Source organism: Diadema antillarum, unplaced genomic scaffold (genome assembly GCF_040938485.1).
Source record: "Diadema antillarum isolate AM-2024a unplaced genomic scaffold, OU_Dant_1.0 scf00000136, whole genome shotgun sequence".
Classification (NCBI taxonomy): Eukaryota; Metazoa; Echinodermata; class Echinoidea; order Diadematoida; family Diadematidae; genus Diadema; species Diadema antillarum.
This window is the reverse complement of record NW_027271025.1, coordinates 1,287,066-1,313,035: the sequence shown is the minus strand read 5'-3', so window position 1 is coordinate 1,313,035 and position 25,970 is coordinate 1,287,066. Positions and strand designations below refer to the sequence as shown.

At 39.5% G+C, this 25,970-nt stretch overlaps 1 protein-coding gene across 1 annotated transcript in view; it reads right to left on the bottom strand.

The window, feature by feature from the left end:
* LOC139720997 (ABC transporter G family member 23-like) overlaps window positions 1-25,970 on the bottom strand; it is a 105,479-nt gene that overhangs the window by 58,428 nt on the left and 21,081 nt on the right. The window contains exons 4-11 of the mRNA XM_071632328.1: window positions 11,892-12,075; window positions 9,993-10,152; window positions 6,739-6,893; window positions 4,177-4,284; window positions 3,750-3,843; window positions 3,062-3,136; window positions 1,236-1,295; window positions 404-602 (exon numbers count right to left, since the gene is read on the bottom strand). Coding sequence (XP_071488429.1) covers window positions 404-602; window positions 1,236-1,295; window positions 3,062-3,136; window positions 3,750-3,843; window positions 4,177-4,284; window positions 6,739-6,893; window positions 9,993-10,152; window positions 11,892-12,075 — 1,035 coding nt within the window. The remainder of the gene's footprint in view (window positions 1-403; window positions 603-1,235; window positions 1,296-3,061; window positions 3,137-3,749; window positions 3,844-4,176; window positions 4,285-6,738; window positions 6,894-9,992; window positions 10,153-11,891; window positions 12,076-25,970) is intronic.

The following is a 25,970-nucleotide window of genomic DNA, read 5'->3' as shown; positions in this document are numbered from 1 at the left end:
GTCACTTTTCAATCATGTACAAAATGATGTTACTTTCTCAACACAGGCTCGGCCGTACAGCATTAGACTTATTGGAATTATGTTAGCAATCAGAAATTCTTGATTAAAAAAACAACAGCTTTGAACCACAAATATTTGTCAGCCAAGCCGAATGGATAAAATTGATTAAGGCATTTTAACTTCCAGATATAGCTGTAATTAATTGCGTTCAATTTATTTTGTTACATGTAATCAGTTTTGCAATTTGTGAATAAATGAGACCCAGTGTGGTATACATGAAATAAAATATTGATTGGGACAATGCTGCGTGCAATGAAACGAAGAGATTTATAAAACTGATTATATCAATTGGTCTTCTTCACTGCCGTATAATCTCCAGCAAGACAAATGAAGGTAGAATCACCGTAATGGTAGTCAGGAACATGTGACACATGATTGGATCTTGCCCGAAGTCTCTTGGTCGGCTGACAATGCTGCTCATCGAATGTTGGGTTCGTGTACGATTTCGTGCTTTCCTGCCTCGTCGTGGAAGAAATGAGCTTTGTCCGCTCTGTAGGAGCGCTCTCGTTTGCAATTGTCACTGAATCGTCTGAAGTGCACGCCTGCATGTTAGAAATGCATACAAATATTCTTATATTTAGTAGTCATACAATATCGTGATTGGTATCAAACAGTGGGGTTAATGTTCGTTATTCCGATGTTTGGATGGTTGGTTAATTCGAAAATTAAATATCGTTCGTTATTTTGTACGTTTATTATTCCGCAACACACACATTCCATGTAACTCGATGTTCAATCCAAAAATATTTTAAAAAGGGCACATACAAACTAACCTTCTGAATTAAGAACCTTATTTCGTTTTCGCACGAACGAACCTTTGGAAAAACGAACCTTAATTCATTTTCGGATTAGCAAACCATCAGAACGAACGGTAACCCAAGCTGCGTATATCAAGTTGTTATTATTATATGCTAGATGATGCTTTCTGAGTGATTACCACAGAGATGCAATTTGTACTTCATGTCACCACTAAACCTGAAATTATGCTTAAATCGGTTGAAATTATATCATTTATGATTCTTTTGTGAGTACCTGCTCCAATCTGTGGTAGGTGCGTGTCCTCTTTGTTGATAATGATGATATGATGTTGATTTTCAGTGGAATATATGCATAGCTTTCACAGTTCACTGTAATGATTCCATACCAAAAAAAGGGGAAAAATAGTATAAACCTACCTGTGCATCATCTGGTCTCACATCGGCCATACACAGCTTCAGAAATACTGACTCAAGTGTCTACACACAAGAAAAATATATGCATTGTTGCAAATAAACATGAAAATGCATGACACAATAATTGAACACATTCAGAGTTCAAGCATGAAAGCATCATTATGCAATATATCTGAAGCCATCGATTTGTCAAAGCGATTGACTTTGCACTGCAAAAACATCTAAGAGAGGATACTCCTAGCGATCGATCATAATTCAGTTAACCAAGGTGGCACTCGAATGTTACTTCTTCTTTGCCGTCAAGAAGACAATATTCAGTGTCAAACTGAGGACGAACAAAGCAATTTGATTTTGAAAGAAAATCATCTCGTGATCATGTAAATCGAAGCACGCTATGTCGAAAATGGGTAAAATAATGATGTCTGCAATAACAAAGTAAATCCTGTATCTTGCCCTTTAAGTTCTAATGTTAAGTATCCTTGATAATGTTTATTGATGATTACAGTTGCCTAACACATAACTCCTACTAAGTGACATCTCGATGTGAGCCCTAAACCATCTTCTTTTCGAGGGCAAAACGCGTAAGCAACGATGAGAGCACACTCACTAATGAACATTATATTTACTCACAGCTTTTTATGGGTTTTAAAGACTTAAGGTGTATTTCTCACCAAGTTTAATGATATTTCGAGTAATGAGGTTTGCGAAATATTTGTCACATGAGAGTCTTGCATGTAATCATTAGCACTTCCGACGGACGACGGGAAGACGCCGTTTGGAAAGCTTGGTTCCGCCAAGGAGGTTTAAGAGGTGGAGTTCCAACTGGCTGTAATTATTCAAACAGCTGCCATTTTTCTATTGATGCACAAAAGAATTCCACAGGTGCATTTGCGCCTTCGATGATCAGGGTTCCATGCGGCCGTCTTTTTCAGCAATCTGAAGATTCATTTTAGACTCTATCATTATATCGTCTATATTCTGCTTGTTTCTTTGTCAAATAGAATGAATGTTCTCTTAATGATAAAGCACATGAAACAAAAGTAAATCCCGTCCTAGATTATGTGCAAAAAAGTAAACCTGAGCTGTATGTCGTGAAAATGTTTGAAACTGTACTCTCACTACAAAGCCGATTTCACCATCTGTCCGATCGCTTGCGACAAATGAAACTGATATGGTATAATTTTCGAGTATAGTTCTTTATTCATTTATATGTTAGATTAGTGTAGAGTCATGTAAAAACGAGTTATTTTGATTTTCATTTCATAAATTTTTGTACAATTTTTATTCGCACATCCCCGTGCCTGTACTATTAATGTGACGCTTGTTTTCTAAGAAGGGACGGTGAAAAGCAATTGCCATCATAAAGACATATCTTCCTTTGAGAGTTGCGAGTCATGATGCAATGCCACATGAATCAATTGTCTTTCTATCTGTGAGGCAGCTCCAGTTTAGAACATACTTCAAATCTTTCTGAGAGGCGGCATGGAACATGGGATCAAAGGGAATGAGACTGTTGTTACTCTATTTCTCAAACCTCCTTGGTTCCGCGTCCACTTTTAATGGAAGAGTAGAAATGGCAGAAATCTTGAAGCTAATATTTATGAATAGGTTTAGTCTTGACAACGGAGGTCAAAAAGGACGGGGAGGAGGAACTGGGAGAAATCTTACAAACAAAATTATGAGAGAAAGGAGAAAAATGAACAATAAGAGAACGTTTTTTTTTTTCTGTCATGAAATCAAGTGTGAAAAACTGTATCGGTAAAGGATATGAGATAATTGTGAATATGACATAAAGCTCAACGTGCTCAGGAAACCCGTGTTGCTCTTACCGGTAGATTGTGTCTCTCCAATAAGACCTTTGGGCTGTCTTCTGAAAGGATCTTTCCATTACGCATCAAACCAACCTTTATAGAAGAAAGACAGAATCTTAACTACATATACCCGCTGCTGTCAGCTTCCAATGTACTTCAGGGGGATTTAGGATGGTTTGAAGAAGAACACTAACTGTGCTATGTGTTAGGATACCTGGTATTACACGCTAGCAAAAGATCACATTTAGAGGGGCAAAAACAGTAATAATACTTATTAGAACTTGTAACCGGAGTATCAATAAAAGTTACTCTTATCTGTCTATGACGAATTGCACGACCTGCTTATTTTGTGCAGAAAAAAAAAAACCTGTAGAAAGTAATACGAGTATTTTTTGTGTATTAACCCCCAAAAGAAAAAACGTTATTTATCATAATGGTCATAACAGCAGAACAGAATATGACACAACTCACTTGCTTGACTTTTGGTCAACACCCCTGTGCAGACCATGAAGTAATATATCGCACGTGTAAGACGTCCTCATCAAGAGAGAAACTTGCCAGGCAAAGATCATTTTAATAACTGATGATCGATGAGTGTTGGTAGAGTATATGGGAAGACACAAAGTTGTACAGTGACTTGCCTTTGGTGCAATAAAATATTAGAAATTGCTTATTGGTGATTGATTGTAACTGAAGACCAGTTTACCATGTCAGCGCTGCGAGCTTCTTCGATGTAGTGCGTCGTGATGATAATGGTGGTGCGCCCTTCAGAGGCAAACTTCAAAAGGTAGTCCCAAATCCTATTGGATGAAAAACAAAGCGAGAACAATATCCTGATAAACGACGGCAAGATACAACTCCCCGGATATTTCTCTATGTGAATCGGGGATGGAGTTCACAAAAACAAAAACAAAAAATCAAAGCATGATTTTGTAGGTTGTGTGACCTGAGTTTAGAGTTACATGTATATCTTTATTACTAAAGAAGTACTATGGGACCAAACTGTCTTACTTTTGGATGAAATTTTGACCTACTCGTTGTATCCCTATCAAATCATTGACAATACCATAGATGTTAGTAACTTTCCGGACAATCAAAATTTGTATCAAAGTTTTAATTGCAGATTGACCTACCTTTCTCTTAGCAGTGGGTCCACACCAACCGTCGGTTCATCCAGGATCAGGAATTCTGGAGACTGGATGAGAGCGGCAGCGAAAGAAACTCGTCTTTTTTGACCTCCACTGACGGACGGGCAGTGTGACAAGATAAACAAGGGTTGGGCGTTGAGCAAAGAGGAAGAAATGAAATATTGCTAACATTAAATGGAAGAAGTTGTTACAATAATAATTTAAAAAAATCTGTCAGAGCTCCACATTACAGTCAAGATGACTGGATAAATTGGCCGAGGGAAATTGACATACGTTATGCTATGTTTACATTACATTCCTATCGGCCACGGCGTTTTCCTCTATCTTATGATATCCTTTATGCAATGGCGATGAGCTGCCGTATTTAAGACAGGGTTACCGGGTTGCATCTGACTGGTTTGCCTCTTTTCCTGCAGGTGGATCGATGTCTGGACACTCAATATGCGTAAGGGCATAGACCCCAGCGCTGCATATTGACATTGAAACGGCTAACTCCTATTTGCAGGCAGTTGATTGTTACCCGGTCTCTCATGTGAAGCTGGGCTCCAGGTGTGGGTTTGACTGTGATGTGATGGTAAACTGGGTTACCCTGTCCACCTGTTTCCATTCCCTCCTCCACTGTCTGATCATATTGGGGTTTGCAGATAGCAAGGGCTGCTGCATGCCGGCTGAAAAGGAGGGAAGATGCTGGGATCCAAGGGTTATTTAATTCTTCCTCGATTCTGGTGTGAAAAAAAAATGAGGGGTCTTGGGGGTCTTCTTCAGTAGCTTATGAGTGGAGCTTTATCTACGTAGAGAGAGTGAAGCAATGCCTGACAGTACAGGCAAGTACGTCACTGGTGTAAGACGGAGGCAGCCTATAATGTCCTCATGGTACGTGTCATTGAGGGTCACATCCTGTTTCTTGGGTTGAACATTTCCTTCTCCAGACAGAGGCAGAATGTTATGCAGACAAAGGGATGTGCACACGTTGCAAGAGTGCTTGTTCATGCTTCCAAAGATGAACACGCAAGTCGGCGCAGGAGGCTGTTTCCGGATGATATTTTAGCGCGAAACACGTTGACTCAATTTGCTGCTTGCAGGTGAGCTGACAGTCTAGTTTAAGTCCAAGGTATGTTGGTGTCGAATTTTGTGGCTGTTAGTGTCCCTGCTTGCAAGAGAGAAAGTCGTATCAGTGGCTTCGGCCAGGTTGAGTTTGAGCCTCCAAACTTTCGCATACTCTGCAACAGCTCAGTTCTTACAGAATGCAGCAGAGCAAGGTCATCAGCAAAGCCATACTGTGGTGACGTCGTTTGGGAAGGTTGTAGATGAAGATATCAAAGAGGGTGACTGCTAGAACCGTGCCTTGCAGAACTCCGTTTCTGCACCTTTGAGAGTGATTGATCTATTCATCATCTGCCTTGCGCATGAAGCCGCGGATTAAGATGATACTGTACTGAATTTGAACGACACCAGGTGCCGGTCAGGGACCATTCGCAGGAATTTGAGAATGAGACCCTGCCGCCATGCTGCCATGTTGCCGTCATGTCTACAAGTAGTTCGCCTGCCTGTTGACCAACCTCGAAGGCATTTGCAATATCATCAGTGAGCAGCACACTTTGATAGACTGTGCAGTTAGTTCTTCGGAAACCTGCCTCCTCTTCTGGAAGCTGTAGTCACGATGACAGTTGGTTCTATGCGGGTTAAGGATGAGATGCTCTAACAACTGGAAGGGGACGTATAAGAGCGATATCGAGCGGTAGCTCTTCAGATCACCAACTAGCCTGTTGGGCTTCGGTTTGGCGATGACATTTGCCTTGCGTCACGACAATAATGTTTCAGATCACCACCAAAAGCAAACAAACAAACAAAACAAAAGCGGAACAGACGTGAGGCAACGTGGAGGATGAGATGGACAAGCGTGACAAGCTGTGATTGCTCGCCAGATCGTTTAGGCTATCAAATATACTTATGCCATAGCTGTCTCAGTGCGGATGACAAACCTAGTAAGGTCTTAATGAACTACGCTTCAAAAAATGGTGCTGCCGTGGGAGCTTGGGAACATATTAAGTTCAACCTAGTATTACAAAAAAAAAATCACTGCACACAAGACAAAGAAATAAATTGTTAAATCTAAAGAGAACGCACGAAGTAATACTAATGAAAATCGAGAAATAGAGTGCATAAGGAAATTCAGGAACGTTGACCATCGACAAAATCTAATATTGTTTGATGAAATTCCGAATATCATCTGTACATCAGCCGCGTCATTATTGTACTGACTCTCCTTGGGTCGCCTGGTAATTTGATATAAATTCAATTCAATTCAATTCAATTTATTTTCATACTTCTCAATGAAGGAATGTACACCAAATATATTAAAATGAAGTGAATCATAATATCCGGCTTGGCTGCACAATAAAATTAAAGTAAACGTATAAAACATTGTATACATAAAAAAAATTGTATACTTGCAAAGGAATGATATTTTGCTGTCGGCCACAATAGAATGGGTGTAATTGCAACAAATTTGTTTTTTTTTTTGTTTTTTTTTATTTTATTTTTTACCTCAAGTGAGCAACTATGCGGCTTTTTTCAGGTAGGTTGAGCAAATCGACGAGAAAGTCTAGCCGGACATTGGTCTCCTTCCGGCTCATCTTGTGGATAGTGGCAAAGTAAACCAACATCTCCTTGATGGTAAATTCGTTGTACAGGGCCACCTCCTGGGTAAAAGAAAAAGAAAAAGAAATGTAATAAGAACTCCGACAAGTCTATTATCACAGTTTTAAATGTCTCCCGCATCCTTTTGGGGTGGGCGGCATGAATTCCGTTCTCGGCACTAACAGCTCTTTGCAGCCTGCACGTAAGTACTCTCCGCCAATATCTCTCGGGTCTTGCGAAGGTAAACATAATATACTAATTTACAGTAACAGGAATATCTTGTGATATAAGTTTAAAATTTAGTAGTATTGTATACGGCTCTGATTAGCATCCGACGTGAATTTGTGTGATATGTTACAAGTTATGACAAAAGAAAAGCCATTTTCGCTGGAAAGTTTTCATTGGAAAGTACTGTGAATATATATCTATTTGAAGGGATCGTCCAGTTTTGGTTGAGACCTAATTTCAGGTTTCTAACATTTTTGGTGAGATAATGAGAACCTTTTATGAAATATGAAAGAGCATGTCATTCTACGAGGTTTTGGAATGGCTGAGATATCTAAAAAAGAGCGATTCTAATAAAGCGTGGGACCCATACTTAATTGCGATCGCTTTGTTTTACTTTGTTTTGGATGTTTCAGTCATTCCAAACCCGATTCTCATCAAATAAACTTTGAATTCCTCTTAAAATGGTATGCTCTGTACTATATCATAAGTGTTTTCTTGGTATCTCAAAAAGTTAAAAGCCCAATTCTCATCTCCACCAATACTGTACCATCCCTTTAAGGTAGAAATTTCCAAAGTTCTTCCTAGAAATACAAGCTTAAGTCATTAATAACTAATGAACTTAAATAAAATTCACTGATTGCGGCTTCAGATAGTAAAATGACTCGATAATATTCAGTCAATGCTGAAATTATTTCAAAACAGTTTTTAAAATGTAAAATATTGGAATGTCTGTTACGGCACATTTTGGTAACTTGCACATAATGGTAATTTACCAAAATGTGCCGATAGCGCACCTATATCTGACGGGATCAACTGTTACCAAAATGTGCAGTTAAAAGTGGATTTGCCTGCACATTTTGGACAATCTGCACATTTTGGTGACTGAACTTAAAAAAACCATTGATGGGCTTGAGATTTATAATACGGTCAAGGATTTAAGATGATATGGTCCTGCTGCAGCAGTAAAGACAGGCAAGACATTTATTTAGCTCAACCGAGCTTAAGGCTCGAGTAAGCTATTGCGATTCCTTTCGTGCGGGTATGCTGTGTGACCTGCGTGCCAGGTGCGTGGGGCTCAACTCAGTGAAGGAATTCCTCTGAAGGAATGGCAGAAGTACCACAGAATGTCATTGTGGCCGCACACGGGGACTGCAAAATACATGCGTGGGAGTTGCCTGCGAGGTGCTGCCGCTAAGGGTCTCCTACTGGCGTTCTGCGTGTACCTCTGCGGGCAATTCCCACGACTCACCCGGAAAAAAGTTTTGGTCATGCTGTAAACTTAGCTGCGGGTAAATCGGACTTGCGTGCGCACCTCCGGGCAAATACAGGCGAGATACGCGCTAGGTACTGTCACGTGCGGACCAACTGCGGAGAGCTCCGGGTAGCAAATTTGCTTCCTCGCAAGTCAAACTTCCCCAGATACGGTATGACAAGGCCTTGAGCATGTTCAAAATATGTTCCGAGTGAGTTGCGGGGGTACACGCAGAACACCAGTAGGAGACCCTTACCGGCAGCACCTTGCAGGCAACTCCAACGCAGGTACTTCGCAGTACCCGTAAGTCGCTCGTAACAGAAAACGGATCGGTTTCAAAGTTCTCACGCAGGTAAAAAGGAATACACGCAAGTAGAAGGTAAGTAGCACGCGTCTAGCAAATAAGACACAAGTGCGAAACTCGTAAACATTCTTGTCCGCGCGGAGAAAATTTCCCTGCATGCTGAAAAAATCCCTACTTGCAACAAGTCCGCGTAGCTTGCCCGGGCAAGCCTTGAGTGCGACTTGCGAAGAACAATTTTTACTACCCAGAGGTTCCCGCAGATGACCTGCACGTAACAGTACCTAACACGTATCTCACCCGTAGTTGCGCACCCGGAGGTGCGCACGCAAATCCCTTTTTTACCCGTAACCACGTTAAGGCCTTGTCTCACCTTTCCGGGCAAGCTACGCAGGCCTGTTGCGTGTGAGGATTTTCCAGCATACCGGACAATTCCTGAGGGCGGACAAGGATTTGCGCGAGTTGTGCATATGTGTCTTACTTGCTGGATGCGTGCTACTTATGTTCTTCTTGCGGGTATTCTGTGTGACCTGCGTGCCAGGCGCGTTGGGGCTGACAACTCAGAAATTCATATGAAGGAATGGCACAAGTCCAACAGAAATAACAGAATGTCATTATCCTGGCCGCGCTGACCGCATACGGGGACTGCGAGGTACCTGCGTGGGAGTTGTCTGCGATGTGCTGCTCAAAATTTGGCTGCGGGTAAATTGGACTTGCGTGCCCAGCTCCGGGCAACTACGGACGAGATGATTTTCCTGCGTGCTGGGAAAACCTTACTCCCAACAAGCCCGCGTAGCTTGCCCGGAAAGGTGTGACACGGCCTTTAGGCTGCCGAACTCATTCGGTGGGGACAAAAACCAACTGCACTTACAATTTGTTTTTGTGATGATTGTGGAGGAGCAGAAAGTTACCAAAAAGTGCCGTCAATGTCCTGCACATTTTGGTAAATTTACAAAAATGTGCAGTTACCAAAATGTGCCGTAACATAGTTACGGCACATTTTGGTAACTGCACATTTTGGTAATTTACGAAAAAGTGCAAATTACCAAAATGTGCAGTAACAATGTCAAAGAACACTTGATGAAGTTGAATTCACGCTTATATCTAGAGCATAAGGGAATGTCCAAAGAGGTGTGGGTAATCTGAAAGATTTTTTTTTCTTTTCATGTGTGATAATTTCATTAATGAGCACATCGAGCGAACGGGCGTCCAGTACTAAAGTTTCTGATAATTATTATGCTTGCCTTGCACTGTGTGATAAATTCTGGGCAGAGGGAAGGATGAAAAAGAAATCAATACTGCCCATGCATGGCTGCACCATCCGGTAAGGTCTGTACTCCCTCAAGTTTGTCGACAACTTACTCGCTCATGAGAGCTTACCTGAGGCATGTATCCTACACGATTTCCGGGTATTCCGTGACCCCGGGTCAGCGGTGGTCGTCCGAAAGTTAGGATTAAACCTTCGTCGTAACTTAACATGCCTAGGACGCATCGTAACAACGTGGTTTTTCCACATCCGCTTGGACCCAGCAGGCCGTAGCTAGAGAAAAAAAGTACAGTCCAGACAATGTTGCACGTTTTCTGAACAGGGTGAAGTATATATAAACTTGCTCAATTGATACTTTATTTTCAAGAGATAAAAACAATTATTTTGGTTTGACCCATTCATACTTTCCAAATTCCGTACTCGAATTAGTGCAATGTAGTCCTTTGTCACAGTCTACATGGTACCATGTTTATAATCTTACGTATTAATTGGATTTGCCTACCAATAAATGGGAACATGGGTTGCTCGTCATAATGTGACGCCATGGACTCACAAGAACCTAAACATAAATCTAAACCTTGTTTTTATTTTGTCTTGCTATCAGTGGTGACTTATAGAGGGTGTGGTACTATCGCTTCTTTATCAAAACATGCTTCGTGAACACACTTTTTTAGTTACAATTACGCAGAATTAGAAAGTTGTAACTTGATGGCATCACCTAAACTAACTTGCACACCACAACTGATTATCAAATTGCCCTACATCGACGAAAATATGCACTGAATTGATCAGTGTTTAAGAAGTACCCATGACAAAAGAAATCATTGCATAAATACTCGGACAGGATTCGAACCTACGACTTCCTGATCTGCGGACAGGCGTCTTATCCACTAAACCACTGAGCTTCCGCCCGACAACCAGTGCTGGTTCTAATCATTGTAGTTGCAGTGGGTCCTGCGTAATTATTCAAATTCATGAAATTCTTGCCCGAGTATCAATTAGAATTTATGAAATTCCTGCCGAGTATAATATATGCCCATGATCTCTTTTGTCATAGCTTCTAATGAAACACTAATCAATTCAGTACTTATCTACGTCGATGTAAGGCAATTTGTTAATCAGCTGCAGTAAAAAAAAAACAATTTGCACACTGATTTAGACCAACATCATTATGATAATACAAACTATAATAATAATAATGATAATAATAATAATCATAATCATATTAATCATAATATTGTTATTATTAATATAATATAATACACTGAAAGAATATCTTTTCAATTCAAAGGTTTTATTTTCACTTCTTTCAACAGAATGTACAAAAAGTATAAATTCGACATGCGTTTGAGGGAATGATACATAGATAGCAAAGAATAACATTTGTCAGTAATCATTACAAAGTGAGGCATTTTTCATACATATATATTTATACATTCTGCGAAAAAAGTGGAGGTACCTACTCAAAAGACTGTGCACGTACTACGTGGGCACCTCACAGGGAAAAAATAGGTGAATAACTTAACTACAAGTGTGCGGGAAATGAGAAAAGAAGGGAAAATGGAGAGAGAGAGAGAGAGAGAGGAAACAGAAATAGAAGTAAAGAGACGAGACAACTAAAAATAGAAAGCCTATTGCCCTCGTCTTCGACTCGAGCAATATTCTTTCAGTTTGGGCAATATTTTCTGGTATCTCCTTCAAGGCCAGTCAATATTATATGAATATATCATGGCACATATCTAAATATTCATTTATCATACTTGTATATGATTAGGAAACTACAAATCATCACAAGTTGACATGCATCACATTGCACAGGTCTTTTGATGTATTTCCACCTTTATGTTCGTCCGTCTATGATACTTGTTCTACTGCCATTGCACTCTAGAAAGCGTTTAAAGGTGATCTTTAATAGGCCACAAAGAATGGTTAATTGTTATCTCTCTTTCCTATGAAAGACCCTTTGTCGAGAATCAAAATATACCATTTGCACAATTTAGTTCAACACTTACATTTTTCCTTTGGGTACCTTCATTCCGAGCTTTTGCAGGACTTGTACTCGAGATTTCCCCCGACCGTAGTGCTTAGAAAGCTCGTAGCATTCTAAGGCGTGCCTGCCCACGTCTCCATGAGCTTCTATGTCCATTGACATATTGAGGTGACTTGTTTTGACGTAGTGTTTTGTCTTGTTTCGGTCTGTGGGAATATAACAAGATGATGAGTTACAACGGAGCTGCTGGACATCTGGAACATTATCACAGATAAGGGCATGTACACAAGCTGATCTTGAATTGATCTGCACTCCGTTTAGTTGCGACAGTGCAGTTTCTTCACTATGTGTGTTAATGGATACCAAGGTATGTTATTGGGTTATCTAATTGGCCTCGAACGACTTTTTAACTTTTTAGGAGCACTGAGATAGTGGACAAGGTCCTAAATTTCTGAACGGTAGATCCTGGCTTCGATCCACAAAATGGTCTTGAAGAGTACACGGCGCGTTATCACATTTGAGGATTGTCATGGAGAAACATGGAATGCTTCCTGTTACTGCAATTGTCTGCAAATTCGACACTTTTTTTCATGCCGATAAATCGCAAATTTTCGCAGTTTTTTGTGTGTAAATAATGATGATAATAATGATAATAATAATAATCATAGCTATTATAATGTATAATACATTATTATTACTAGTAATACTAAATATAGAAAAATGCATGATATCTGTTTCGCGCTTACTATATTTCTTAGCGCAAGGGGAAAACGAAAGGAAAGGATAAATAAACAAGTGAGAGATAACAAACATGTAAGAAATCCAAAGTCACATAAAATAGAAAAACCTCGGATCCTCCACACTTAAAAAGGAACGCCAATGTTTGCAACTGAGACAAGTCATCGTGTTAAAGAACACAATTGCGTAGAGCATACATGCTATGTAAAGGCAGGTAGATAGTCTCATCAGAGTTGTGTTGTTTGAAAGTAAGCATTGTGATGTAAATGAAGAAGACATGTTTGCCGTAACACCATGTGTATAGTCCTTGAGGACTGCTGTTTGGCGAAAGAAGACCCCGGGTTTCGTCAACCTTCATTCCCCTCTTTTTAGGGCTTCACTCACTGAACAACAGTCATTTCAGAGACTGTGCATACACATGGTGTTACCGCAAACCTCTCTTCTTCGTCCCATAGTTGACAAAGAAATGCTTGCGTTTGATCATTAGAGTAGCGGCGAGTTTCTGTTTGATTTTCTTGTTGTTCATCAGCCCAATGACCACACTGTACATTGCACGTTGCACGTGTCACATGATCGCAGGTTTTTATCCTTCATTTTGTCATGGTCGGACAAACATGCGTGTAATAATTAATTGACCTTGCCACCCATTCGATGCTTTATTGCCTCTTGCAATCTCGTGTAAGTGACCATTTACATATAAGTTCTGCGTAGAGTACTATCACTGTATCCTCATACTCGGGCCTAATGGTTGTTCAACAAACACTTTGGTCTGACTTAAGGATGATGATTATCATTATTATCATTATCGTCGTTATCATTGATATTATTTATTTATTCATTTATCTATTCATCTATTTGGTATTTGCAAGACAATAACAGTGAATGGTCAAACAACAGATAAACAAATAAAACAAGCGAAATACAACGGTACGAGATGCCAGGCTTTCACTGATGAAAATAATGACATCGCAAGTTGTGTGTAGGGCTAACAGCCGGGCATGTAGAAATTGAGGACGAGGTGACTGTAAAAAGCCCCTAATTCGTGTTTCATACGACTCGGTCTATTTGTTGGCTAGTGACGACGATGCAATTGTAGGCCTACACGTGCCACGTGAATACAGTCATGTTCTTTGTAGCGTCCACCTACAGGTGCTAACAATGTTACACAACACACTTTATTTCTGTGTGAAATGGTGTAGTACTACGTGATGTAAAAGGTTCCTTTGATTCAAAGGATAATATCAAAATCTTGGTTTTATGCTACGAATCAGTGTTGCGGTATGTTTCAGATTTGTGCTTACCACCAATTTGATTGTTAATATTTAACTCGTGGAATTTGATTAATATTACATCTTTATAGTAGAATCTGCGGTGTATTTTTACGGTCTTAAACCCCTCGCAATAATGACCCAGATCTCATCGACACTGTTTGATTACGACGTACTATCTTCTTTTCGCATATGATACCATTATGTTTAGATGTGATTGATCCTTAATGCAAATATCAAAAAGGGTGGTCTTTGCAGTAAATTACAACGTTCATACCATCAATATAGATAATATAAGATTGTATTATCATAATGGATATGCAATCAAGAATATGGCACTGATGCCTACGAGTTATAAATATAAATAGGAAAATCGGCAGGAAAAAACAACAACAATTCGTTCGAGTTCATGGGATAAGAGCGTGCAATAGGATTAAGATAAAGTGCGGTAAGACTAAACCAATTTTCATTAACGAACTACAAGTAGGCCTACACGTAGTTGCACTAATCATAATGACACACATTTGTTACTAAATCAAATTTGCAGTACAAGGTGTGGTCATCCGAGCATTGGTGTAATACACCTGTGCTGGGGACTTTGGAATTATGACGAATTGACCTGCCCATGACAAATATGCCATGTGGGTCAATCCATACTAGGAAAAGTTCGCTTATTTAACCTCCATCAAACTTTACACGTTATACTGATAGTTTTATACCAGCGCTTTCCTCAATTGTCATACGTTGGTGTGTTAAATATTATTCTTCCTTCTGCTTCACAACACCCCTTTCCTCTCATAATTTTAAAATCTGTCAAAATCCTTTTTTTTTTTCTTTTTTTTACTGAAGGTTGGAAGTCAATTACCACTTGGTTAGAGGTTAAATGGTGAAGAAAGAAGAACTTTAGGTTCTATATACCACGAACAATATTGTATCAAATTTGAAAAAGGAAGTTTGTGATACTTACCAACTCAGAATTGTATTTCCAGATATGCCAATCATATCATGAAATCTCAGGAAAGTTTGTTTAAGATTATGACAAGAAAGATAATCATATCTTACAGGGCAGCAGGCCAGCCTAATTACAAATATCAATTGTGTGATCGATGGATCTCTATTTGTTTAAGCTGAAATCTTTGAGATACTGTTTGCCTCGAACTGTTTACTTATCTCTATAAATTCTAGACAATTCCGACAACAAAACTCACAACTAAGTATAACAAAATTGATTATCGAATTACAATGATAAAATAAAACATGGAATATAGCAGTGTGTTGAATCGATGCCAAATTGTCAGTCATCGCTGTGTGTCAAGGTCCATCACAATGTTGATGCAAGTAAAGTTCTATTGACGAATGTAATCTGTATATCACAAGTACGTGATGGTTTGATACTATTTTTATTCTTCATTTGAAAAAGTATGTATCTCAATTTAGAATATATTTCTTCGCAAGGTAAATGGCTTCGAGAGTTGAAAGCAGTTGCTTACAGTACGGTTATATAAGTGTTTTTATAATTCAGTGCCATTTCACAAACTGAACTTTTTTAATGATTAAAAAGTGGTATGTTGCAGCAGGCCCGTACACGTACGCGTGACAAGTTATCCCTTCAGTCATATGGATTGGGCCTTGAGGTCAACAAAACTCTGCTGCCCTCGATTATGTTTTGAATGTTCTTGACCACGAAAGGCCTCTATGGCTCAAAACCTAATAAATGTAATTTGCTTGCTTAAAAGAGCGGTGTTTCAGTCCTCACTAGTCATGGAATAAGTCACTATGTCTCTGTCGGGAGAAAAAAGAAATGGGAGGGGGGGGGGGGGAGGGAACCCGCATAAAAAAGATCCCCATTGGATATGCACCGTCTCGGTTTGATAGCCAGTGAACACTGGTTCTGTATTTCGTCTAGCTTTGATTACAGTGCCGTCTCTCAGGAAGGAAACATTCTATTTAAATACTTAGTTTCATTTAGAAATAGATATAGGTGCAGATCTTGTACTAATCAGAAGTACAATATATATGTATACCATTCAAAGTTGGTGCTGCTTGATTACGTCGGGACGATCTCATATCTAACATATTATAATTACTATATATCACTGATGAACAATAATATGTTATTAGTAGCAAATACTCTCCAAGCTACAACAAATTTATCAATAAATCTAGTCAATTCTATGTTATTTTTTTTTTCAATTAAAGAACTTTTCAACTAAATCAGCAATAAGACATCGTCACGTGTCAAATCAAAAGTTTAATATTGATGTGAAAAGCAAAAAAAAAAAAAAAAGAAAGAAGGAAAATGAACAATATTTACCTTTGCTCAAGGAGAAGGACTGGTTGCAATTTTCTTTCCTTAGCAATGAAGGTGTCTCTTCTTCGGTCAAGTCATTCAAGAAAATCGTGCCGCCAGTCCAATCCAGCAGGAACTAGGAGCTTTTCTTTCAGGGTGTGTTACCTTTTCCCTCCCGCCGTAGGAATTAAGAATGCCTTCTGCAGTTCTAGCAAATGATATTTGCTCACGCACGGCTTTCGCACTTGTTCTCAAGAGTTTGTTCACCCCTGTAGGTGCTTGCTAGTACCAACAAGAGCACACGGCTTACAGCACACTCGCTGCGTCATACATTATTCATTATTTATTTGCGGTCTATGGTGTCCTACCTCTTTGACTTTGAAAAAAATAAACATACAAAGTTTGTCCACCTTAACTTGATCACCCAAAAGTTTGTTCACCTGCATAGAATAAACATGTAATTTGTACAATCTAATGGAAAGTACGACCTCTGATTTCTCTTCATAAGTTCATATTGCAATTTGGATGATGATAAGGTAAATTAATATCTAACTCTTCGCAAAAAGTTTTAAAAAATGTTTTTCAAATCCAACTCCTTTAAATACTATTTTACGAGTGGGTATCACCACTGTCACTGAATATCTAGCCATATGCTTGAAAATGCTATGTACGTTAGACTATTGGATGACGCTTCCGATGATGTTCGAACACATGTAACAGTTTTGAAGATTTCATGGCAGCATGCCCGTATACGTGCAAGAACTCTCATATTCCTCGGTTAGTCGGTAATACAGTCTCGTTTGGTACGCGAAACGCAACAAACAATGGTCTCTTAATCCCACAAGCTAAAAATCAAGTAGGACAAAGTCTTTCTAACGCTGTGCTGCTTGTCTTAATATATAGGAATCTGTTCTCCGCTGCAGTGAGAAGTGGCTCCTCCCTTCTCCTACATCCATGTTGACCCCATTAGAGGATAGTCTTTGTCTTGAAGCAGGAGCTAATAACAATACACTTCACATCCCCAAATCGTATTAGGAACGAGTCTGCATGTCATTGTATTGTGCGTTCTTTTATGTTGAATTACATACTTTGCATATACCAACATAAATTTTCGCCAAGATCGAGTATTTTGCCTGTAGGCTTACAACATGCTCTCATTAATTTGATATGTTCTCAGTGGAACTATAATTGTTGCTATACCGCGGGCCTCTGAAAAAAGTGTATACACGTACACCGCTAACAGAGCTTCCCCAAGTAAACATAAAGATTTACAAAAATACACACATTCTTGAAGAGTAAGAGATAACTAATGATGATTTTGATGTTCTAGAAATAGGTTACACACTGCTAACATGGCAGGCGATGTGTACTGGGACTCGATTTAGAGCCAAATTACGGTTCAATCCAAAATTTTCATTACATATTTTCTCAAGGAACACGAATTCTACTGTCTCATGTAGACAGTAACTCAATTCCCATTTCACAATCTTACAGGAGAACTGTGAACATTTTTTTGATCAACTCCAGTTACTCATGAGCATAAGCATGTAATTTTCACATGACATCGGTCTTTGTGAATCTTGGTTTAAGAAGTGTCTCCTTCGCTACTATGGATAATGATAATAATTATATAATATTGGATGGCCTTGAGATTAATACAAGGAAATATTGGACGAGCTATGCACAAATATTGGACGAGTCGAAGACGAGTCCAATATTTTGCTTAGCGAGTCCAATATTTCCTTGTATTAATCGAAAATAGGACATTCAATATCATCATTATTATCCTACAGAGGATTTTAGCAAAGAATGTTTTCACTTTGGCCTACCCTTTCTGTCTCCGACTCCGAGTGCTGTTCCTACTGTGTAGTGATCCTGACATGGGGTATGGTACATGTACACTCTTCAGTGCAAGTTAATCCACTTCAGTCTCTGATAAAACAGTGATCTATGTATCCAAGGTAGCCGTCATGTTACTGTTAGACCGAGATCTAGCTAATTTAGACCAGAATTAGATGTATTTGTATCCGAGATCTGAGAAACAATTCACGTCACATCTATATACCGTAGATCGTGAAAGATCGAATTAGGCTACTACTACCACAACTAGTCCTACTGTGCTGTTTATAACGTACTTGTACACACATACGTACATGTACAGTAACTGTAATATGCATATCGCGCATGCAATATGCAAGCGCAGCGGCGGCGGCCGGCTACATGATATCGCGCGCGGGCTATCTAGCAGTAGCGCTGAGCATGCAGAGCTGCAGATCAATCGTCGCCTTGCGCCTGCATGCACAAAAAAATGCAACTTGTTTTCATCAAACCTAAATTTAACTTCCTGTTATGAAAGTGATATTTTGAAAAATTGTGTGAAAAACAATTTCAACTAATTAATATATGAAATTTGTTTGTATAAACACAGAATTTTAGAAGAAACGATATTCTAGTTAATTCGTGATTGACCAATTACAGACGTTTTTACTTCTTATTTCAGGTCATCTCGTATATATCTCAACCAATCACGGTGCAGTTTATAAAAACTTTGGGGAATCCCCCTCTTGCCGTCCAATATTTTAAATATTGGTCGCCTCGGCAAAAAATATTGGTCGAGTTCAACAAACTTTTTAAGTGGGTTGGATGTTATGAGGTGTGTCGACAAAATAACACTTGTATTTGGGCTCTAAAAATCCTCTGTATGGATAATAATAACGGATATTTATATTGCGCAGCTTCTATAATAACATACTCTACTGCGCATAAGGTACCAACTGACAACAAAAAGATAAAGTTTCTTTTTTGGAAAAAGTAATGCAGTTGTGTTTTATGTCATAAGAACCTGAATTGCCTATTTCTACAAGATTGGAGCCACACCCATTTATTTTGGTCTTACAGGAAGGGTAGTGTTGCAATGGTTACCTACCTAAGTCATGGATGATGTCAATACCGCCGAACAATAAGCACGTAAGCTGGGGCTCCCTCTGCCTCCCGTGACTTTGGAGATACGATTATGCATCACGAGTGCATGCTCTTGTCAACAGAAAATACATGACGCGCGCCGGCTAGTCCTGCTGGACTAGCCTGAAGCCCATCCTCTACCACCTTCTTCCAGTCATACTTACTCTGTTAAGACAGTCAATAATAGGTATATATATATATATATATAAATCAACCGACAGGCGTTGTACACAAGAACTAAAAAAAAAAATCATATCCAATGGACGTCAGAAAATTAACAGAAACCAAGGTTACTAAACTCACCAAGCAGCTTGCGAAAAGTCACAAAACACACAGACAAAATAGAAATGTCGCTATGGCGACTGGTATGCCTCCGCCATAATGCATGATTCTCCTAATAGGTGTAGATAGTACATGTGGACAATATGTGATTACATTTTCACAAAATTGGCAAAATATTGAAATGACAAGTTTGTCACAAATGTGATGAATGTTCACCTTCCTTGACCTAGGTTTAATTGGATGAATAGGAGAGCATGTATTTGGGGATTTAAGGACTTTAACTTGACTTTGACCTATTCATATGTTTATGCACTGAGTAATTTTCAAGGTATGGAGAAAAAGTGCAATTTCTGTATTGAATAGTAAATTGTTACCATTTTCATCTGGCCTTTGACCCTAAAACTCATAAGATAATCACCGTCAGGCAGAACATGCATAAATATGTAGTACGTTTCAAGATAACTTGAGCCACTTCCGACATATGGAGGAAAAACTTAGTTCAGCACTTTCACTTGATCTTTGACCTTTTGACCTTTGAGGCAAAAACAACAGAAAAAATAATATTTCCAGAGAATCTCTATTAGGTTACACATGCATACACTAAGTGTAAAAAAATAATCCTGCTGGCATTGCATAAACATGAGGGAAATAGTAAAATTTTGAAGTGTTGCCCTTGACCTTTGACCCCTGACCTTTGACCCCATGAACCCTTAATTCTCTAGATAATCACTGCCAGTCAGTACATGTATATATACTATGTTCCACGAAGATATCTTGAACAATTTCCAAGGTACAGAGAAAAAGGTGAAGTTTTGATATTTTTACTTGACCTTTTGACCTTTGACCTTTGACCTCATGACCCAAACTTTCACTAGAGAATCTTAATTGGGTAATACATGTATACACTAAGTTTCAAGAAAATATTTTCACGCATTGCATAGATATGGTGGAAATAGTGAAATTTGACGTATTTGACCTCGACCTTTTGACCTTTGACCTTGAGCATTTGCACCCAAAAGTTGATAGGCACAACTTAATACACATACATGCCAAGTTTTATTAGGGTTCCTCAAAAGGTTTTGATAGTTACCCTGTCCACAAAATTCATTACGGACGGACGGACGGAAGGACGGACGGACGGACAACCCAAAAACATAATGCCTCCGGCACCACTTCGTGGCAGAGGCATAAAAAAAACCCTCGGAAACATAACATGGATAAAGATAGGAGACAACTGCTGATCTGTAAATTAACAAACATGTCGAAAAAAATAACCAATTTTACTCGAACCTGTCATCTACTGCTTTCCGGGCAGCGACGCTACCGGGCTGCCCCTAACAAACATGTCGGAGTTCGAGTCCCACTGGTTTCTTTTTTTTTTCCCGGCATGTTTTTTTAAATTACAGATCAGCAGTTGTGATCCTAATGGAGGAAGACAAATTAAAGAAACTCACACCTGAACCAATGACACTCATCTGAATAATATCTTGCTTTCAAATTTCCAGATAATTTAACAAAAGTGTTAACCATTCGCGGAATTTCAGTTCTAGAAATTACGAAGCTCCCTCGAATATGGGAGGGGTATCATGTCACCCTCCCATTGCTTGCTCCCCTGTCGCCTCTATAGACTTAGTTCACCTTGGGGAATAGCAATTTCCGAATTTTCCACAAAAGTGTGCTTCAGATCGCTTTATTTCAATTCTGAAAACGCTAAAGCTCCGGCGGGCGGGAGGTGATCTATCACTTAGACCCCGTTTACAGTGCGAGGCTCGGTCGCGGCTCGGCCGTGGCCGAGCCCACCTTAATTTCAGTGTAAACGCGCAAAAGGCCAAATGCGAGGCCAACGCATTTGGCCACGCTCTGGAGGTGTTCTCGGCCGCGGCCGAGCCGCGGCCGAGCCCGGCCTTTTCTCAGTGTAAACGTAAACTGGGCCAATTTTAGTCTGGCTTCCAAACCCTCTGCCTGTACTGTTTCGCTGTTCAGGATATTAGCCCCCTCAACGTCGAAAACTAGTATAGTTTAAGGTGGTTTTGTCCTGCAAAGGATTTTTTCCTTCGGCAAAGGCCTTTGCTCGAACGGCGACTTCGTCGCCACGGAATTCATTTGGCAAAGGGTCTGAAAACCAGACAATACCAAATTGCGTTTGTTTACAAGCAGAGCGCCACTACGACAAAATATTGAAAGGTTTGAATCAAAAGCGCGGCCGAGCCCGGCAGTGTAAACGGACAAAATTGGGGGCCCGGCCTCGCAATTGAGGCTGGGCCCGGCCGCGGCTCGGCCACGGTTCAGCCCAGCCCCGCACTGTAAATGGGGTCTTGGTCTACTCCTACTTCATCTAATAGCCATTTAGTCTCAACCTATACAATGGTCTAATCCCGTTTCGTCTACAACAAGTTCGTATAATGACCATTTAGTCCAAATGCTATTTGACATCATTACAAGTTAGTCTACTTCCAGATGGACAATGCCCATTTGCCCAGTACCCACAGTTTATTAGACAAAATAAATAAAAACACAATTAGACCATCTGGTCATTAGACGACGTGATCATTAGCCAAACTGGACATTAGACCAAGTGAGGATTAGACCAAACGGGCAGTAGACGAAGTTGATAGACCTTGTACATACTACTACACAGTGATAACGCACGCGCAGAATAAGAGCTGAGATTCTGCTACTTGGCTATTAACACTTCCCTGAAAAAAAACACCTGTTTATTTCCCTTATTTTTCATTCTTTTCTGTTTGGCTAAAAAAAAAACACATTCTAAGTATTTCACCAAAGGTTTCCACCAGATCGCTGAATTTCAGGTCTAAAAATGCAAGCTGGCCTCGTGTGTGTGTGTGTGTGTGTGTGGGGAGAGAAATAATACCCTCTCCTACACCCTCATTTTCATGCTTTTTCTGTTTGATTGCTTTACAGACAGTGTTCATGATATTCATTGTAGGAATTGATAAAAACGTATTTGAATAATAGCCGTTTTGTAGGCAATTTGTTCAATAATAATCTATATCAAAATACAGCTACCTTGCTTAAACCAGAGGGACTGTTTCAAGTCGATAAAAACATGCAAAAACATGCATCAAATTTTACCATTTACATCATCAAAACGCAACAAGTTCTCACTGTGGGAAAGGGAACACCCCTCCCCCCTCCCATCACCCTTACCCACCTTCGCTCGCTCCGCTCACTCTTGCTCGGCCGCTTCGCTCCCTCGCAAACTAATCGTCCCCTCTCCCCCCCCCCCCCCCCGATCAAATCCTGGCTACGCCGGTGCCAACCAAGTAGAGGTTTCAAATTCGCAAAGCTGAAACGGAAATAGATATTTTCATAGTGAGCCTGCAACGTTTTGATGTAGAAAATACAAAATATACAAAGAACGATTTGTGGCATTCATGCTCCCAAGTCAAAATTAGAGAGCGGCTAATGGGTTGTTAATCTGTTTCAGACATTATCTTGGACCACTGATGAATCTACGTTATGTATTGTGATGTAAGCCTTTATTCATACTAGTCAATTTGTATCGGTTAATTTCCTTCTCAAGTGTACGATGTGTCCTGAGAGGCTCGAGAGAATTACCTCACCAACAAATGATGCTTGTTTGGTAAATGTTGTGTAAGGTAGGTTTGTAATGATTTGCTCAATGCGTAACAAAATGTAAGATAACCTCCACTTTGTCACCTATAAAGTATACTAACAGCCGCATCCCTTGTTAGTCTTATATAGCCATTCTATTCTTTGCACTAATATTCTTTAGACACCTTTATGTGATTACATCCTGACTTTAGATAGAAAATAATCACTACAATCTCCTTTCTGTAAGAATTTAAAGGTACTACCCAATCTCTGAGATCTCAGAGTTCCCGTACCGGTATCATAAGTAGAATTCTGATTGACACACACAGATGATTGATATAATTGGGGACATGATATACTTCACTTGTTCGGTTCTTGACATGAGGTTCTAAACACTATACTTTTATTTGTAACTGACTTATTCTTAATATTGGCAGCTTTTGGAGGGGTGGTAACGAATAACAATTTGTATTTATTAGGGAGCTTTAGATTTTCACGACGGGGACGTTCAGAAGAAAAAAAAAATGTTCTGCACAGGCGCAAATTCGCGTATCAATGTCAATCTATTCATAGCCCGCGTCGTTTGAGTTCTCACTACGCGTTCTGGGCTATTTTACATTAGCTCAGCTCAACCCACGATGTAGAGAGTTACTTGATGCACCGATCATGGCGGCGCCATTTTAGTTTTTATAGGTTGCGTCTCTGCGTAATCTTTTCAACATGACACAGGGAGAGAGGAGAACGTCCAACCAATCGTCGTCTCAAACGTCCGCGCCGCAAATCTAAAGCTCCCTACTTTCGTTATATGAAGCTATTTCTTCTTGTTCACCATTGATAACTCGACATTCAGCTTTCAAATTCTGCCTCCTAGTGTGGTTCCACCTAGCACCTTGTTCATAATCACAGTAATTTTTAAGTAAAATTATAAAGCGTACAGTTTTCGAACCGTCCAAACTACTGGCTGATTATTCGTGTGTACTGATGTTTCAGTCACAATAAATGTAATCATGAAGAACTTGCATGGATGCTGTATGCATGCTACTGTGCAACAACTCGATCAGTAACAGTATTGTTCAATGCATGAAACACGTGCACGCATACTAGGCCTATGGTACATGTAAGTAAGCCTACTTATTGATGTACGCAACGATGACACATGAATTGTATATGTACACATTAGTCCCGTCCCGGTCACATTTATAAACACGGCAATCCCCGGATCACGCCGGCGATGATCCGGGAGTTCCGGGATAGTTTTCCCTCGGATGGAGTGTCGAGGTTGACTGCACACACGGTATCAACAAGGCAGCTACACGTACTTCACCGGCAGACGAAAATCTGCCATAAAATTCAAGCTGATTTAGTCCAGGCCAGAAGGCACGTTACTTTTTTTTTAATATAGGGCCTATATATACAATGTTTTTGATGGTTCCTTGTCAGTTTGAGGGTGCTGATTCCAAATCTGATTGATGCCACTCGCGTATCCTTGAGCATTTTCGGCAAAATGCAAAAATCCAAAATGGCCGCCAGATATGCTAATTTGGCCGTGATAATCGTAATGATGTGCATTCTATGACCAATTATTCCATCAAACTTTGTACATTTCTGTTCCTAGAGTCACTCCATCTGCATATGCAAGAGAATTTTCATTTCATATAGGTACATTTAGTATTTAAAGCTCATTTTCAATTCAAAATGGCCGTCATTCCTATGCTTATGTACAATATGAATGGCGAAAAGTATGCCAGGAAATGTAGAACAAATCTACTGTATTCCCAGTCCCATACCTATGCTATTATAAAGTTTTGCATGTGCAATACAAATATGTTGGGTGCCACTTACAATATAGATGGGATACAGGTAATTTTTTTTCTTCTAAATGTAAAAATTCAAAATGGCCGCCGCTCTTATTCTGCTGTACAATATGAATGGGAAAATATACATGGAAATAGAAAACCAATTTGCTGTTTTTATACTGTCATGCAGCTACATTGTTATCAAGATGTAGTGCTGATCATATATCTGAAGGATGTTCTTAACAAAAAGTTATTCTTTTGTGATGCAAAAGTCCCAATTTGCCACATAAATCAGGATTTTCACCTAGAATTAGGAGTGGATTTTTGAGCATTTAATATTCCTAAGCCTTACGATGTTTAACACAATTTTATAAGAGTTTTACTTTTGTTTTCAACAAAGAACATAGGGTCCTAAGTGTACTAAACATCATATAAAAAATAAATATACCATCATATTCTACATGCAGGTTGAATATAAAATGTAATACTAACACAATGTATTAAGAAGCCTAGATGCATGGTATTTATCAAAAGTTGAAAATGGAGGGGAAGCTAGAAAGCAAAGTTTGTGACATGCATTCCCCTAAAACCATTATTAATAAGGCAGAAAAAAGCTTATACAGTACTGCAGAGATATATGGTTGCGGACAAAAACACATCGGACATTAATTACAAAACTAAAAACCCTTTACAATGTAGTTTTTTTTTTCCAGCAAGGAGATGGGGGGGGGGGGGAGAGTCCTGAGGGGAGTTTAAAAGGGATCATAACCTTCATCACTTTGATATGATATAATCTAGGAGTATCGCCTTGATATTATCGAGCAAACTTGATTTTCTTCTTGAATTAAAACAACAACAAAAACTGGTGAGGGCATCAATGAAACTGTCCCGTTCTACATCCAAACGCAATATCGTACAAACTATTCATTAAACATCAATCAAGGAGCAATGTAGGTACCTCTTTCAGTTCTCTCAAAGTTCCCAGGTCTTGGTGATATACACTTTGACATCATGCGGTCAATCAGTTTTGTCTTAAAACTAAAACTGCCATTTTCATTGTCTTCAAAGATCTCTATAACTGGATATTTGCCAGCAGGCGACATCTCAGCCCCGTATTTGCAGAATTCTCAGGCTAAAGATGCATATCAGTCTTGCAATTGCCTTAATTGCAACCACATCTGATGATGTTC